General features: G+C 39.3%; 1 protein-coding gene across 1 annotated transcript; it reads left to right on the top strand.

Moving 5' to 3' along the window:
- The first annotated feature begins 10310 nt into the window (after positions 1-10310).
- Positions 10311-13380, top strand: LOC132154254 (proenkephalin-A-like). The gene is made up of 3 exons (XM_059562824.1): positions 10311-10526; positions 10822-10959; positions 12216-13380. The coding sequence occupies exons 1-3, from the start codon at positions 10326-10328 to the stop codon at positions 12813-12815; spliced, it is 939 nt and encodes a 312-aa protein (XP_059418807.1). The 5' UTR covers positions 10311-10325; the 3' UTR covers positions 12816-13380.
- The last annotated feature ends 5113 nt before the right edge of the window (positions 13381-18493 follow it).

Genomic DNA, 18493 nt, shown 5'->3' with positions numbered 1-18493 from the left:
TGTGCATTTGGTTCGTTATGTTCAGACGTTCGGTAACTTAACGGTCATGTGAGGAGTTTTCACTCTTCTCTGTGTCAGAGGTTATTTATACATATATAATACATACTTTAAAATATAATTTATTTTGTGATGCAAATCCGAATTTTCATCAGCTATTACTCCAGTTTTCAGAGTTATGATCCTTCAAAATATAATTCTAATATATTGATTTATTACCAGTGCTGGAAACAGTTTTGCTGCTTAATATTTTTTTGGAACCTGTGAAATTTTGTTTAGGATTATTTGATGTATAGAAAGATAAAAAGAACATCACTGATAGTAAATCAACATATTGGAATGATTTCTGAAGGATTATGTGGCATTGAAGACTGGAGTAAAGGCTGATGAAATATATATATTTATACACACAAACATACATTACATACATTATATATATATATATATATATCTAAATAAAAATAGGCTCAGTATATATGACCCAAAGTAACTAGTAACTAACTACTTGAGTAGATTTTTTATCCGATACTCTTTTACTCTTACTCAAGTAACTATTCAGACTAGTACTTTTACTTTTACTTGAGTAAATATTCCTAGAAGTACTTTTACTTTTACTTGAGTACAGTTTTTGGGTACTCTACCCACCTCTGGATTTTTGTAAAGCTACAGCTGTGAATTAATGCATACTGTTCAGAAGAGAAGTACACTATACACATCAAACTTTGTCTACATGTTGCAAAAACATTGAGGAACATAAATTGCGAATGGATTTTGGATAGCTTGAATGGTTTTGCCGTGGTGATTTTTTGAAATGACTGTAAAAAGGGAATCATTAATGGTATTGTATTTTTAAATTTCAGCTTCCAAACACGTCAAATATTTTTTTCATACAGATGAAAAAGTCATTCTGAGGAAATATGCATAGTTTCACGACTTTACAACACTGTATGGATAACAGTTCCCGGACTAAAAAAGGGAGGAGACTCTCTTTTAGTTTCACTTTTAAATCGGTTAAAAATACAAATAAATACTTCGATTTAATTCACACTGACAAGCTAAACCAACATATCTGATTATTACCTAGTCAGGGCTCATTAATAATTGATTTCTGGTCAGTGATACGTGAGAAAGACGAGAGATGAATCACCGCTCTGAGCACGAGCATGTGGCTAACAAAAAACGAATTTATTCTTGTTTTATAGCTTTTAAAAATAAAATGGCGATATCACACAATCCACCAATTAGAACACATCAAGAGCTAAATTCAGATGTTTTTGAACTGTTTGTGTGAAAATGAAAGGCGGCTGCCTATCTGAAATCGCCGCTTCCGATCAGCGCGAACAGTGTAGGCTACATAATAGCTTGGCGAATATAAACGAAACAGCCAAGTGAACATAAATTGTTGAGAAATAAATCTGAAGTGGATCATGACCGCATTTACCAGCTGCTTCTGTCTTAAATTTTAATCAAAAAAAAAAAAAGAAAAAAAAGAAAATCATTCGTTTTGGCTGCTTTTTTATGTATGTATTCATTTATTATTATTATTATTATTATTATTATTATTGTTATTATTATAATTATTATTATTATTTTGCTCTAACAAGAATTAATCTATATTTAATTAAATCGATGACATTTTATTTTACATTTGATTTGTCCATTTCTGCATCTAAACGCTTAAAAACCTAAAAAAATGCTCTGTTATACTATTGTTAGCAATTTCTTTATCGTCCAATTTATCTGGTGTACACACTTTTATTTTCATAACTTGTTTGTTAGATTATAGACAGTTACAGTGGTCTATAATAAATATTAACAGGTTTTATTCAAGCTGTTTAGAATGATTGAAGTAGGCTAATGTTTTTTAAATGTAAATCCCAAAAAAAATGAAAATAAATAAATAAACTTTGGAAAACAATAACTGTTGTACTTTTTTTTATAATTTCATAGTTTATGTATTATAATTGTAAAAACAAAAATAAATTTAGCCACTCAAACAGAAATCTCTTAGGCCTTATCCTTTTCTGACAGTTTTAGGGATTTTAAAAAATGCTAAAAATCCTTATTTGTTCTGCAAATAATAATTTAAAACTCATTTGATACTGACCTATGACATCCTGTGACATGATATTTATCTGAATTTACATAATCTCATGGATGTAACAGTAAATCTGTTCAGCTCACAGATGAAGACTAAGCTGTAATGCAAGCAGAACTTTCACAAATGCTTATAGGTCAATAAAATCATTACAAAACACTTATAAATCATTTAAGGATTTGATAACACTGTAAAATAATGTTTAATTTGTTAACATTAGTAAATGCATTGGTATCACTTTATTATAACTGCATTCATTAGTAAATAGTCAGTTCATGCTTTATAAAGTCTTGTCCCAACATTAATAGTCATTAGTAAGCAGCTTATAAATACAGCAATAAACTTGTTCTTGGTTTATAAGTACATATATTACAAAGGAGAGTAAAGAGTCAGTTATCTTCCTAGGGAAAATAAAAATAAAAATAAACAAACACAACACAGATTGATACAGAACTCAGAAATATTTATTTCAATATGCAATAAAAGGAAACTGTACACTTGAATTATACATATATATATATATATATATATATATATATATATATATATATATATATATATATATATATATATACATCTGTCTGTGTGTGTGTGTGTGTGTGTGTGTGTGTGTGTGTGTGTGTGTGTGTGTATAGTAGGAGGCATTTTGGGGATGGTAAAGGTTTTGTCTACTGGGTGGTGCTGTGTCTATGTTTAATTAGAGAAACTGAGCAACAAGTGTGTGTGTTGGTATTTGGGAAGCACAGTTTTTGAGTGCACTGCAGAGTAACTCGCAAAGTGGATTCTAGTTGTATGCGTTCCATAAGGTATGGCTTTGTGTGTACATGTGAACAAGGAGAGACCACAAGAAGTTTGAGATCATGTTTAATGGAGCTCAAGTAATAAAGAAATGCATTTGTTATGCATCTACATCCGTCTGCATGGACTCTGTACGTGTTTTAAACTTGCTTACTCCTATTATCAACGGCATTGGAAAGCCAGTACACAAACACACACACACACACACACACACACACACACACACACACACACATATATATATATATATATATATATATATATATATATATATATATATATATATATATATATATATATTTAGATATAAATTTAATTTCTTTTAAAAAAAAATTATCAAGTGCAGCTGTACAGTTTAATTTTTTTCCATCTTGAAAAAAATATTTCTGTGCTCTGTATCCCTCTGTGTTGTGTTTAACTTGTTTGGTAGATTAATTTTCCTTTAAATCTCCTTTGTGAATGCTTTAAATGTATAAATAGTCCTCACTTTAGATGAGTTCACAAAAATAGATGGCTGGAAACTATTAAATGTTTTATAAAAACCTGACTTTATCATGAATTACAGCAGGAATATATGTTAATAAAGCAGTTATTAACACACTGACCAACTATTATCATGTCTAAATAATAGGATTTATATATTTACACTAAAATAGTTTATTAATCATTTAATTTCACTTTCTTAATGATCTCATGAACCACTGACAACTCCTAAATAACTGGTTTGAAAATAACGTAATTATACTTAAAGTATGAAAATACAATGATTGAACTTTATAGCTCAAGAACAAAACATTTATAGCTGTATTTATGAACTGCTGAATAATGCCTTTTAAAGGAGTGCTATTATTATGTTTCACTTTTTCAACTTTAGTTATACTGTAATGTTGCTGTTTCAGCATAAAAAAGTTCTGCAAAGTTACTAAGCTGAAAGTACAATTCAAAAGGAGATATTTTATTTAACAAAAAACACTTTTTAAAAAATTAATGAACAAATTGTTTGGACTACAACAAATATTGTCCGGGATTTGTGATATCACAAATATGGACGAATGGGATGAGACTTCGGTTGAGCTGCACTAGAGAAGGCAACGAGTGTGATATATATGTAGTTGACCATGAAGGCTGGAAGAGAAAACCAAACTTCTTATATTCAGGTGTGAAGAATTATTAGGCATTTTTTCCTTTACTGATAAAATGAGCCAAAAAAAAGAGGTTTAACTCAGACTAAAAAATATGTTACTAAAGTTATGTGACGATCGTGTACCCAGAGAGACACAGGGAGAGCGAGAGATCCAATTGCAGATGTCTTTATTCAGGGATAATTCAAATTGTAGTCAAAAACAATCCAAGGTCAAAACCAAAAGACAGTCCAAAAATAAACAAACAAGGAAAGGGACAGGAAAGGGAACTCGAAAAACGAGAGGACTCGGAGGACGAGCAGACTAGGAAGAATCTCGGGGAACGAGAATGCTGGATACATGAAAGGTAAGGACTCCATACAAACAACAGGAAAAGAGTGGAATTTATAGGGAGGCTAATGACAATAAAGTGACTACACCTGGTGCAATTAACAGGAGTGCAATTACTGTGATGACAGGACAAGACTAGAGGAATTCTAGTGCCTACGGTGAAGTGCCTAAGGGGAAGTGAGCCCACTAGTGGACACCCAGGGAAACAGAGACTAGACAGCGTGACATTACCCCCTCCTCCACGGAGCAGCTGCCAGATGTCTGGAGGATCAGGGGGAGGGACGGAGGGCCAGGTCCATAAGAGGAAAACAGACAGAAGAACAAAAAAATAAATAAACACAAAAACACAAGTCCAAGAAGGACATAACGTGACGCCCACCAGGGCGGAGCAGAAGACCACCACATCCGTGCGGCCGAACAGCAGCCCCCCAGGGCGGAGCAGAAGACCACCACAACCATGTGGTCGGGATGGGAACCCCCCAGGGCGGAGCAGAAGACCACCATGTCAGTGTGGTCGAGGCCGGAGCCCCCCAGGGCGGAGCAGAAGACCACCACAACCATGTGGTCAGGACGGAAGCCCCCCAGGGCGGAGCAGAAGACCACCACAACCGTGTGGTCGGGACGGAAGCCCCCCAGGGCGGAGCAGAAGACCACCACGTCCGTGTGGTCGAAACCGAAGCCCACTAGGGCGGCGCTGCAGACCACCACAGTGGGATCGGACTGGCAGAAGAGCAAGTCGGGTAGGACAAGTCTGAAACAAAGAACATGAACATGTTAAGGGTAGCCTCCGTGGCCACAACAGGAACAGTTGGGCGCTCAGAGAGTTCGACTGAGACGTGACGAGCCTCTGGAAGTTCCGCAGAGGCGAGGAGAGACTTTGGTAGTTCAGCAGAGACGTGGAATGGTTCTGGTAGTTCATTAGAGACGTGGAATGGTTCTGGAAGTTCATCAGAAAAGTGACGAGACTCTGTTAATCCCATGGTGTTTATACTGGATTCCAGAAGATCGGTGCTGACTTGACTCTGCTCATGAAGATTATTGGTGACTTGCATTTGTTCATGAAGATCATTGGTGACTTGTATTTGTTCATGAAGATCAATGGTGACTTGCCTTTGTTCATGAAGATCAATGGTGACTTGCCTTTGTTCATGAAGATCACTGGTGACTTGAATTCTCCCATGAAGAACCCCGGTGACTTGACTCTGTCCTTGAAGATCACCAGTGACTTGACTCTGTCCTTGATGATCACCAGTGACTTGACTCTGTCCTTGAAAATCACCAGTGACCTGACTTGACTCTGGAAGGTCAACGGTAACTAGTCCAGACTCTGGAGGGTCAACGGTGACTAGCCCTGACTCTGGAAGGTCAATGGTGAATAGTTCTGACTCTGGAAGGTCAACGGTGACTAACCCTGACTCTGGAGGGTCAATGGTAACTAGTCCTGACTCAGGAAGGTCAACGGTGACTAGCCCTGATTCTGGAAGGTCGACGGTGACTAACCCTGACTCTGGAAGGTCGACGGTGACTAACCCTGACTCTGGAAGGTCAAAGGTGACTAACCCTGACTCTGGAAGGTCGACGGTGACTAACCCTGACTCTTGAGGGTCCACGAGCACCTGACTCGACTCTGGAGGGTCCATGAGCACCTGATTCGACTCTGGAGGGTCGACCGGAACCAGACTCAACTATGGAAAGTCAACTGGCACCTGACTCGACTCTGGAAGGTCAACAGGAACTAGCCCTGACTCTGGAAGGCGGCTCCGATCCTATCCACATGAGCCCAGGGTCGAAGGGGGGCCATGGTGGAGAGCGATGCCGAACCTCCTCTCTACCACTAACTCCCTTGCGACCTCCCCTAGTCCCACGGAAAACCACCAGGCGGGTTCCCTCAAAACCATTCCTCTCCCGCTCGGTGGCTGGGGAGGAAACAAGAACAGACATACCACTGGATCTCAGGGATGGAGTCCTTCTGTGACGATCGCGACCAGTGAAACACAGGGAGAGCGAGAGATCCGATAGCAGGTATTTATTTAGGGTAATCCAAATCGTAGTCAAAAAACAATCCAAGGTCAAAACCAAAAGACAGTCCAAAAATAAACAAACAAGGAAAGGGACAGGAAAGGGAACTCTGAAAACGAGAGGACTCGGAGGACGAGCAGACTAGGAAGAATCTCGGGGAACGAGAATGCTGGATACATGAAAGGTAAGGACTCCATACAAACAACAGGAAAAGACTGGTATTTATAGGGAGGCTAATTACAATAAAGTGACTGCACCTGGTGCAATTAACAGGAGTGCAATTACTGTTATGACAGGACAAGACTAGAGGAATTCTAGTGCCTACGGTGAAGTGCCTAAGGGTAAGTGAGCCCACTAGTGGACACCCAGGGAAACAGAGACTAGACAGTTATATATATTGTTCTGTGAATTTGATTCCAAAGTCTAGATGATTCGGATTAACCCTTTAACTGGCGTATCCCTTAAAACCTGACTGCCAGAGGGCTATTGTGAATGCATGTGCCCGCTGGGCACAGTTTACCTGATGCCACCGGGGTGGTGTTGCACTGATGGCTAGAGCCCGCCATCGCTGCTTGCAGCTATATTTTTATTTTATTTTTTAATCACAAAAATCTAACCTTTCATTACATATTTTTGGCCATGACTGTAAGTAAGGTAAACTATTGGATTTTACAGCATGCAAAACAATGACATCCGATAGAGCAGTCATGATGACACTGATATTAATAAACTGCACATGCTAAGTAAAAAACACAGATTAGGTAGTTAGATTGAATACACTCCTGGTTCTTCTATGGAACTCCTACAAACTGTTCACTGAAAGGTTCTTTGGGAACCAGCAATGGTTATTTTATGGCATTGCTACACCCTTTTGAAACATTTATTTTCAAGAGTATATTCAGCCAGTTTTAGGAAAAAATAAGTTAGTCTATTATTTTGGTGAACACTTTGTTCTATCTTAAGAGGTATGCTGTCTACTTGGACTGTATTAGACATTATGAAAAAAAAGACAGCTAGGCAGCTGAACACTTTTCATAGCAATGAGCTACAGTACTGTTCCTTTGTTGTCTGAATCTGCTCTTTTCGTTAGGGTTCATCATGTTTAATTTAAAACAGTAACAAAATTGAGTTCATAGCATTACATTGCTCAGCATGACATCAACTTGCAGCACAAACTACAAAAATAAATAAATAAATAACACACACACACACACACACTTGAAATCACTTGAAACTAGCTACCCAGCCGGCACATGACCGACCTTCAACGTTGAAATATGGTTGAAATAAGGTCAGTTGTGGTTTCAACGTTGAAACAACGTTGATTCAACGTTTAAAGCTGAACGGTTGAAAAACTTCCGGGTACATGACCAACCTTCAACCTTGAAATATGGTTGAAATAATGATGGTTGTTGATTCAATGTTGAAACAACGTTGATTCAACGTTTAAAGCTGAACGTTGAAAAACTTCCGGCACATGACCAACCTTCAACGTTGAAATAAGTTCAGTTGTTTTAACTTTCAAACAACATTGAAAATGTTTAATGCTAAATGGTTGAAAAGGTTAATAAACTTTTAAATTATTTATATTAAATGATTTAAGATTTTTATTATTATTTTAATAGCATTTTACAATATTTTAATCATGATACCTATCCTAAAATCTAAAGGTATATGTTATCATCATTAGCAAAAATAAAACTAAATACATTTCGCTGCTTTATCACGCTGAAACAATTCCTATTAGTAGTTTTATTTTATTACTTTAATCAAGATTGGTTAACCTGGCTCAGGAAACTGGACCATGAATCGTTTCGCGCCTTCTGAATTTGAAAATATGACCGTAATTAATATCGTCTTTCTGTGAGTGAGGCTGAGGCGGCTGACTGTGAGCTGCTGCTCGTTGTAACTGTTCAGTCGGTCACAAATTATTTTATATTTGCCTGTTATTTATTTATTTATATTTATTTTTTTGAGCGAATTTGAGTCATGACATGTCAATGGAGAACAAAAACTGTAATGTGGACACAAGAAGATGTGTTCTGCGAGGTCCTGCTTAACGTACTGACAAAATTAGGTAAGAATATCGCTATCTTTATTATCTTTTGAAAATAGTAAAGTATAACGTTACCAGAGTTAACAAATGGGTAACTTAAAGGACCTGTAACCTGCAGAAGATAAATAAATACATGTGTGTATTTTTGTATTGCTTTATCAATCATGCTCAAGTTAGATGCTCATCTGTTGTTGTGTTGCTGGTAAATTGTGTTAATGTCTGTCTTTTAGATATTTTTCCACATTTTCCTTAGGTGTGTTATATATATGTTTTTATTCTTATAATAGTATCAAAGTGATTTCTGAAAAATATAATTGCGAAATTGGTACAATTTAAATGAATTAATGAAAATGAATTTAAAAATGAATTAGGATTGTTTAAAGCAGTGGTTCTCAGTGTCAGGCCCGCTCTAGTGGTTACACAGGGGAATCACTAAATTAAATATTAATGTTAATACATTTTAATTTAATATTTGAGCAAGGTTTTTTTTTTTTTTTTTACATTTAAGTACATTACAGTTATGTTACTTTTGTGATAGCACATTTTAATTTAAACTAAGTCTTTATCATTGACTTGACTGCAAATAAATTCATAGACACTATTTAAACTGACCAGAGATGACATCACTGAATTCAATGATGAACTGCCTTTAACTGTCATTTTGCATTATTGACACACTGTTTTCCTAATGAATGTTGTTCAGTTGCTTTGACGCAATGTATTTTGTTTAAAGCGCTATATAAATAAAGATGACTTGACTTAAATGAACGGCCTCAGAAAGGACCTGGAGCTGGGACTCTTTCAAGGATCACCCAAAGCACAACCACACTATATGCACAAGGCTGTTTGGTCTAACATTTTAGAGTCCCCTTCCGTAGAAATAACATTCTGCATTCCACAAGGTTTAAAAAGACACCATCCACCCCCAACCCACCCCCCCCCCCCCCCCCCTCAGAGTGCCCCCTCTAACTTTGGGCTCTTGAAATTGTCCTAATCTTCCCTCCCGTTACAGCGTCCCTGGTTGAAGGTTCCCTTCTCAAAATGTTGCAAGCAAATTTTCACTGCACTAATGTACACATCTCTTGTAATGAGACACATTACCATAATAAAAGATCAACTGGTTTCAGTCATAAAGGTACAAGGGTTTCTCTTGCAAGTGCTGCAAAAAATATGCATTTATATGCAGAAATATAACAAATTATTTGACAAAAACTTTTAAATATTATTGAATTTGAATTGTTATTCTACATGTTTTAACAATACGTCCATGCATACTCTGCAAAATAAAGTTTGGGATTATTTTTATCTGTTTTGTACAGTATGTTTCCAAAATAAAACTGCTGTTTTACCATTTTGAGCATGTGGTAGTTTATTGAAGTTGATTGTCAAGCCATTGCCGCCAGGTATAAGATTTTTTGCCTTTATCCTGTAATGGTGATCTAAATGCAAACTAGGATCTAATTGAAGAACATACCATTGTGTCTTTATACATGGTGCACGGTACGACGGTGAAACAACGTCGTGTTATGAACGTCGATTTAATTTTTAAAATCAACACCACATTCAACGTTAATCCAAGGTCTCCAGAACGACCGTAATTCACCCATGATGAAGACGGTGAAACAGCGTCGCGATTTCAACGGTGCATCAACGTCGTGATTTCAACGTTGATCCAATTTGCAAAATCGAAAAGTCATTCAACGTTGATTCAACCATGGTACCTGACGTTGTTTCAACGTTGAATCAACGTTGAAATGCCGGCTGGGTAGGGCTCCTGTATTATTCAAGAATCGAGAATTATCACACATTAATTAATTCTCTCGTCACTCCATGCCTGAAGCTTTCTGCTGACGTCAGATTGCAAACGGCGTGGTGTCGAAAGGGGATGCTACTTAAAGTTGTGACGGTCTTTTCTGAACAGAGCAGATGTGGGGTTTATCGTCGTGTTGTGAGATACAAGATACTTAACCAAAGGCTCCGCTACACGACTGACTTTGATATTTTTTTTCTTTTTGCTCCCTGTGAGAAGCTGTCCAACATATTTAGCGATACAGTGGACACTGCCAAAGAAAACTACTGTAAACAGGTAAACTAATGGAGAAAAACTGTGTGCCGAATTTAAAAAGTAGCATAATAAAATGATTAACTAATAATTTTATACACTGGATAGGTTGTTTGGTCTATTTATGGTTCTTTTATAAACAAATGTGCTTACTGTAGGCTACTAATTAATAATTTGTGAGCGTGCGTAATTATAGGCTAGACGATTTTTTGCAATAAACAAGTATGATAGTTTACCGTACATTTTCAATTTGCAAGACTCGGCCAAAGATTGATTTACATTTTCATTATGTAAGTAAAGGTTAAATGCTTGTTTGCAGCTCATGGCGTTAACTGTGAACCGGTGGAGTCTGGTTTTGAGCGCATGTCTCGTGCTGATGGTTCGCGCTGAATGCGGCAGAGACTGCGCGCTCTGCGTTTTCCGGCTGCTCCGTCAACAGACCGAGATCGACAAACTGGTGAGCTTCATTTCATCTATATATATATATATATATATATATATATGTGTGTGTGTGTGTGTGTGTGTGTGTGTGTGTGTGTGTGTATGTGTGTTCAGGCAAAAGTCAACTAATAACTGTGTAAAAGTTTACACTGTGTAGGCTATTTTTCATAGAAGTCAGGTTGGGGTACGATTTAAGTAAAAATTACATGCAATCTATTAAATATAAATTTGCTGTTTCGTAATTACTTTACTAAATGGCAGGTTCTATTTTGACAACTTACCCATAAGTGAGACAAAATGGTTGGATATTTGTGAGATGTTATGTATTTTCATTTTCCTTGAGAAATAAAAAATGGCATAAATGTTCAATAGTTTTTCTTTTGTAGTCCAGCCTTAACAAAAATTGACTTTCAAAACATGAAGCTATCCTTTAAAAGAATTGTGTGACAACTAGCCCCGTTCCCCTCTATACTGTATATCAGTCTTAATAATTTTTATTTGCAGTAAAAATGTAGATTTAAAAATGTCTGCATGTTAATTGCAATTAAGTGAAAATGTATTATAGTTTAAATTTATATTAAAACCAGTCAGCTGAAGTTCCCAGTGTTATTTAACCCACATAAGTTAATTTTTTTATTTATTTTATAATTAGCTCTATTGTCTTTGTAATATGGTTAGTGTAATGTAGTGTGTACTAGCATTTAAGGTAAACTAAAATATATTGTGATTTCTATTTAAACTTGAATGTAATTTATTTAAATATATTTGTAATTAAACATTTATATTTACATTGTGTAATTTTGCAGACGCTTTTAAAAGCATTTTTTTAAAGCGACTAACAAATGGGGACTTACAATTACACATTTGTCATGATGAAGTTTAGTACATTTAAAATATAGTAATTTTAATATAATACTCTACAGTTAAAATAAGTACTTCACACGTGTTTTAATATATTAGTAAACACGTCAAAATTATAGTTGTACTCTATAGTTTGGTTTTAAATTATTCTAATATTTTATGTGAAAGCAGTATACAGGCACATGTGATGTAATTTTCACTAAAAGTTGTTTGTGCTGTAGTACAACTCAAGTTATTCAAATCTTGTGTTGCCAAGTGACAAACTGACACCATTTTCCATTGTTTAAACTGTCAGTTGTAATCAGCAGTCTTTAATATGGAACGGCATTGAACGCCAACAGAATGAACATGTGTGCCCTCTAGTGGACCAATTGTTTCATTGCATTGATTGGTAATTCATGTCTCCCATAGACCTGCTCATTACAGTGTGAAGGAACAGTGGACTCTAGACAAGTAGAAATCTGCAAAAACATCATCAGTGAAAAGGATCGCCTTGCAATGGACAACCTTAAACAAGATGAAGAGAGTGCAGACCATCTTCTCGCCAAAAAATATGGTGGCTTCATGAAGCGTTATGGGGGCTTCATAATTAAGAAAGCAGCAGAGATCGGCACGAGAGCCCCAGCTGAGAGTGACATCACAGAGGCCATGAGTAAGATATACGGAGGCTTAATGAAGAATGACAAGCCAGAAGGTGGAGCTGAAGACCAACTGGTGGAGCAGCTGAGAGAGATCCTCAGGGACGGTCCCACCTCAAAATCAGATGAGCAGCATGATGGGGACATGGTCAAGCGTTATGGGGGATTCATGAGTAGTGTACAGGAGAACAGTGGTCTAGGGGAGGCAGGGAGAGACCTGCACAAGAGATATGGGGGGTTTATGCGCAGAGTGGGCAGGCCTGACTGGTTGGAAAACCAGAAAAGCAATGGGTTTCTGAAACACACTTGGGAGGATGGAGGCGAGACTGCCCTGCCCAACATGCAGAAGAGATATGGCAGAGTCATGGATTAGGATTTAATCATGGATACCAACCTAAATAATCTGTTCCTACTTTGCGTAGAGCTTGCACTGTAATTTCATGTGATGCCATTTTTATTTATTATTATAATTGTTTTTGTCTGCTGATTATTCCTCCATAATATGCAGTGTACATCTGTGTTCTCAGTGACTAGGGTTTGTGTTTAAAAAAATGGGAAGGAAAATATTTCCCATTCTCTGTGTTTACAGTGAAATCACCTATCAGATGGGATATTCAGTAAATACAAAGACAGAGGGCAATAATCTAACCATTTTCTGGATCACATCTAATGATTGAAAAATACTTTTAACATTGTTCACATTGTTTCACATTGCATTTTTCTCTGAGAATCTCATCACATTAGCTACCGTGGTTTGCTCATTGAACATTGTAGATTAGGTGAAGTCTGCTGTCTGCACTTATATGATATATGTTAATGATTCATGTATTTCTTTTAACAACTTTTCAACAGCTTTTGTTCTTGCATAAACCAGAGCAACATTTCTGAGCTATTAGCTATACAGAATACAATAAATATATCTTTCTGCAGAAGTAAAATGGCTCATTGACATATTTGTTTCCCACAAATCAACTCATTCCTCTATTGGAAGGTATTCTACATTGCCAGGGTGTGACTGCCCTCTTTAGTAGCTTTTGATTCAAGACCCAACATTTTTTTGTATGGTCTTACTTGATCTATAACATCTTAAAAGCTTTTTTATTTTGGGAATATGGCCAAGACTAAAAGTGTTATGCACAATGTAAAATTTACTTAGACATATTTCACATAAAACTATTTACTAAAGCAGACTAGACAATGTTTTATCAAGGTTTTGTTATCTTTGTGGGACTATTTCTTTGCATGGTACAGTATTTTCACCCCTTGTCCCGCACGTTGCATATTGAGAAAATGTCCCGAATTTTCATCAGTCTATTGATATTTTAATTGTCATATTAAGAAAACGTGCATGCATTCTTTTGCCTTTTTAAGAAAGCTTTTTATTTTTTAATTTGGGGCCTAGTTTCACCTATATTTAACAGCACTTTGTCAGAAGTAGCAACCCACCTCACACAAATACAACAGACATTTTTTAAAATCCTATCCAACGGTTGAAAAGAAAAGAGTAAACAGGGTCACTAAGAGGCTGTGACAGTTGTCAATCAAAATGTGGAGTGGGTGACTCCCTGTCAGAAAACAAACTTGCCCATGGTCCAAATCATTTGTTAAAGTAAAAGCTATTTTAAAAATGTTTCATAAAATTTTATGAAACATTTTCTAAGACCATGTCGTGTGCTTTTAGAGAAGGCTCATAAAAGGCTAATAACATTGATTTATGACCGCTGTAAGCACTCCTGGAGTGCTATTATCTCATGTCTGGACCAACAAACTGCCCCATTCATGATTCTATTGTTCTTAGAAAACGAGCCTTTCACACATCGACCAGGTAGGACACAAAATCCTCATTATGCTTTTATCATTATTCTTTTGTTTTTATTCCACTATCATTAGCCTTTGTTCTGGTATTTCAATTTTTACCAAGCCTCATCGCTTCAATCCCAGTATACATTTACCCAACTTTTATCAAATGTCTTAATATAAAATGTAAAATATAAAATGTAGCTGCATTAGAGCTAACGTTAGCATCAAGCTACATAAGACTTTTTTTTAAGTCAAGTCAAGTCTGCTTTATTGTCAATTCTTCCACATGTACAGTACATACATACAGAGAATCGAAATTGCGTTACTCTCAGACCCCCGGTGCATACAGATAACATTAACAGTAGAGCCTAAAAATCTAGGTCAAATATAAAATGTAGATACAACTATACAATAAGGGAATGTAAAAAAGACATATAATAAAATTAAAAATAAAGTTAAATAAAGCAGTGCAAGGCACATGGCAGATAGAGTGCAAATCAATGAAGTGAACAACAGTGCAGATAAAAGATTTTTAGTGAAAAAAGAAGAAGCTTATTTAGTCTGATTAAAGTGACAAAGGGCTCAAGAGCAGTTATTTTATTTAACTGACTGATGAGGTAGTGGAATGACGTCAGTTCCATGCTGAATGAGGTAGTGATCAGACCAATGCTGCACAAGGTGACTGGTGCATGTCATCGTATATTTGGGGGTGGGGGTGGTGGGGGGCGGTGGAAGGACCTGGGGATGTGGGATCTGGGGGTGGGGGGGCTTCATAGTTCAGTGGTGCCTAGGGCAGAAGAGGGGAGGGGGGGCAAGTTCAGGAGGGAGTTCAGCTTCCTGACAGCCTGGTGGACGAAGCTGTCCTTCAGTCTGCTGGTCCTAGCCTGGAGACTCAGCAGCAGGCTGAAGAAGCTGTGTGACGGGTGGGTGGGATCACCTGCGATGCAGAGGGCTTTGCAAGTGTTGGGGTAATTTAACAGTTAAAACCCAAGGACCAGATATATCGCAATGAAGACCAGGAGTCAGAGATGAGTTCAATTAATATTTAATAATAATAATTTTACTGTAGAAAATAGTTTGCAGTTTCATCAGCAGAAGTCAGCTTCAATACTCTCGAGTTCGTAGGCCGCCCCCGTACAACTCAAAATCAACCACAGTTATACCCTGACAGAGGATACTAATTGCGTCAATACATAAGTCAACAAAATTCTGATTGGTTCCAAAACCTAGATAAACTCTCCAAAGACGTATATCTGATACGCTGGACACTGGCAGTTGATCGTTTGTCCTGGGACTGTCTGAGCTTCTCCCTGTACAGACAGATACTAACACACATACACAGAGAACTTATCTAAAATTCAAGGCTTTCTAGCACTGGCGAGTGTCTTATCATTACGGTTGGATACACACACATAATATGCGGCCATTAATCTTGAGGAAAAGAAATACAGGGTAGAACAAGATTCTTTAATATCTCATAAGCGCACATAAGGTTACACATTTCACTTTTGCCAAAACTCGATTAATAGTCAAACAAGAAATCATGTAATAATATAATTAATATCAGTATGAAGGATATGGCAACTCGGCATCCACTCCTTCAGTCCCCCGTTTTAGATCAATGTGGGGTCCAGTACCCCACATCTGGTCTAATAAATGAGGTCAGGTGTAGTTGTGATGCATGCTAATAATGCAGGCTGTTGGTCAACTTTAGCAGGAGCATATACTTAACATCTCTGGTACTGTCAGACATTTCTAGTAATAAACACATTATTTTGTACAAAATACTTCCCATATACATTCTTACTTCTCATATACATTCATCTACTTACTTAATCCCACAATATCTGCACTTGCACTAGTCTTTCTTCACATTTATTTCAAAGCCAAAGCGAACCAGACTGAATCGTGCGCACGGCAGAGAACGCAGTACTTGTTCGCTCTTCTAGAGAGAACCGAGGTTACGTTTAGTAACCGAGTACGTTCTCTTAAGAGAGCTCTCTCGTACTGCGTCTTAGCTAAGACGGTACGGGAACACAATGTTAAACGCCGTGCGCGCAGGGATCACACACCAATAAACCTGAAGCAACGCCCAGGATTTACAGTGCACAGTCACCTGAGGGACTCACAGAGTGTCCAGGACAGAAAAGGGGGAAAGCCCTCCGTCCCATATCTAGCAGCATCCGTAGATGCGGCAATATGACATCACACAGCCGAGGCAAAGCCTGACCAATGTGGCAATGCGGGTCTTACACAATACTGCCCATATAACAGTCGGCAGCGCATAGTGCTCATGAACTCAGAATTCCCCTCAGGGCCCTGATACGACTATACCGACAGCAGCCTTGCTTGCAAGGCGGGAACCTCCAGGTTATAGAACCTGATAAATGTAGGCGGCGAGGCCCAACCTGCCGCCATACATATATCCTGCAAGGAGATCCCAGTAGACCACGCCCACGACGAGGCGACGCCTCTTGTGGAGTGTGCTCTGACGCCCAACGGGCACTGAAGGCCCCTGGAAGCATAAGCTAACGCTATGGCGTCAACTATCCATCTGGATAGAGTCTGTCTCGAAACAGAACCCTTGGAACGTCCACCGAACGAGACAAACAGCTGCTCCGTCTGCCGAAAGGCAGCAGAACGAGACACATAAGCTCTTAAAAACCCTGACAGGGCAATGAAGACTCGAGTCTCTACCCTCTCCGACACCGGCAGGGCAGACAGGGCAATAACCTGAGCCCGAAACGGCGTGTTGAGGGATTTCGGCACATAACCGTGCCTAGGTTTGAGTATGACCCTTGAGTCATTAGGCCCAAACTCCAAGCACGACTGGCTCACCGAGAGCGCGTGCAAATCACCCACACGCTTCACCGAAGCGAGAGCCAACAAGAATACTGTCTTAAACGACAGATGCTGATGGCTAACTGATTGGATAGGCTCAAAAGGGGGACCCTTCATGGCCTCCAAAACCGCCGCGAGGTCCCACATAGGGACTGACGTCATACAGACGTCGTGTCGACAGAGCTCTAGCCTGAGTGATGGTATTCAGCACTCCCACTGCGAGATCAGCGGGTAACCGTTGAGCGCCCACACATGGAGGGACCACAACTCTGGTTGAGGGTGCCAAATCGGGCCCCTGGCCTGCGAAAGGAGGTCCCTCCTCAACGGTACTGGCCACGGGGCGACATCTGCTAACTGCATCAAATCTGGGAACCATGGTTGGTTCTTCCAAAGAGGTGCTACAAGCAGTATTGAACATCTCGTTTCTCTCACCCATTCTATCACCTGCGGAAGTAGGGAGAAGGGAGGGAAAGCATAAAGCGGGCAGTACGGCCATTCCCGTGACAGCGCGCTTTCGTTCTTGGAAAAGAACGCAGGGCAGTGAGCGTTTTCATGGGATGCGAAGAGGTCCACCTCCGCCCTGCCAAATCTCTCCCACAACAGCCGGACTGTTTGCGGGTGCAGAGACCATTCGCCCGTAGGAACATTACCTCTGGACAGCCTGTCTGGACCCAGATTCCGTAGCCCAGGCACATGCACTGCCCTCAGCGAACACACGTTGCACTGAGCCCAAACCAGGAGGCGTTCCGCTAGCCTGTACAGGTTTCAGGACCCGAGACCGCCCTGGCGATTTATGTAGGACACCACAGACATGTTGTCCGAACAGACTAAGACGTGGTGATCCTTGATTTGGGGACAAAAGCGCATCAGCGCGTTCTCCACTGCCAGCATTTCTAGACAGTTGATATGATGGAGCTTTTCCCGTTCTGACCATAGGCCAAAGGATGGTCTGCCCTCGAGCAGCGCTCCCCATCCCGAAGTGGAGGCGTCCGTCGACACCATCTTCACATTCGGGGAAGTCCCCAGGCTTACACCTGATCGGTACCAGCCGTTCGCTGTCCAAGGTGCCAGAGCTGTGACACAGCTCTGATTGACCTTGAGATGCAGCCGGCCAGACGCCCACGCTCTGCGCGGCACCCGCTTCTTCAGCCAGAACTGCAGGGGGCGCATGCAGAGCAGGCCCAGCTGCTGAGCCGGAGATGCTGAGGCCATGAGGCCCAGCATCCTCTGACAGTGTTTGAGCGACACGGTCGCGCCGCAGCGGAAAGAACTCGCTGCGCGCTGAATGCCCATCACGCGCTGTGGTGACAGCCACGCCGTCATGGAACACGAGTTCAGAACTATACCCAGAAACAGAATCGTCTGACTGGGGTTCAGCGAACTCTTCGCCCAATTGACACTGAGGCCGAG

This window comes from Carassius carassius, chromosome 12 (assembly GCF_963082965.1).
Source record: "Carassius carassius chromosome 12, fCarCar2.1, whole genome shotgun sequence".
In the NCBI taxonomy this organism is placed as follows: domain Eukaryota; kingdom Metazoa; phylum Chordata; class Actinopteri; order Cypriniformes; family Cyprinidae; genus Carassius; species Carassius carassius.
The sequence above is the reverse complement of the archived record's forward strand: the minus strand, read 5'-3'. Positions and strand labels throughout refer to the sequence as shown.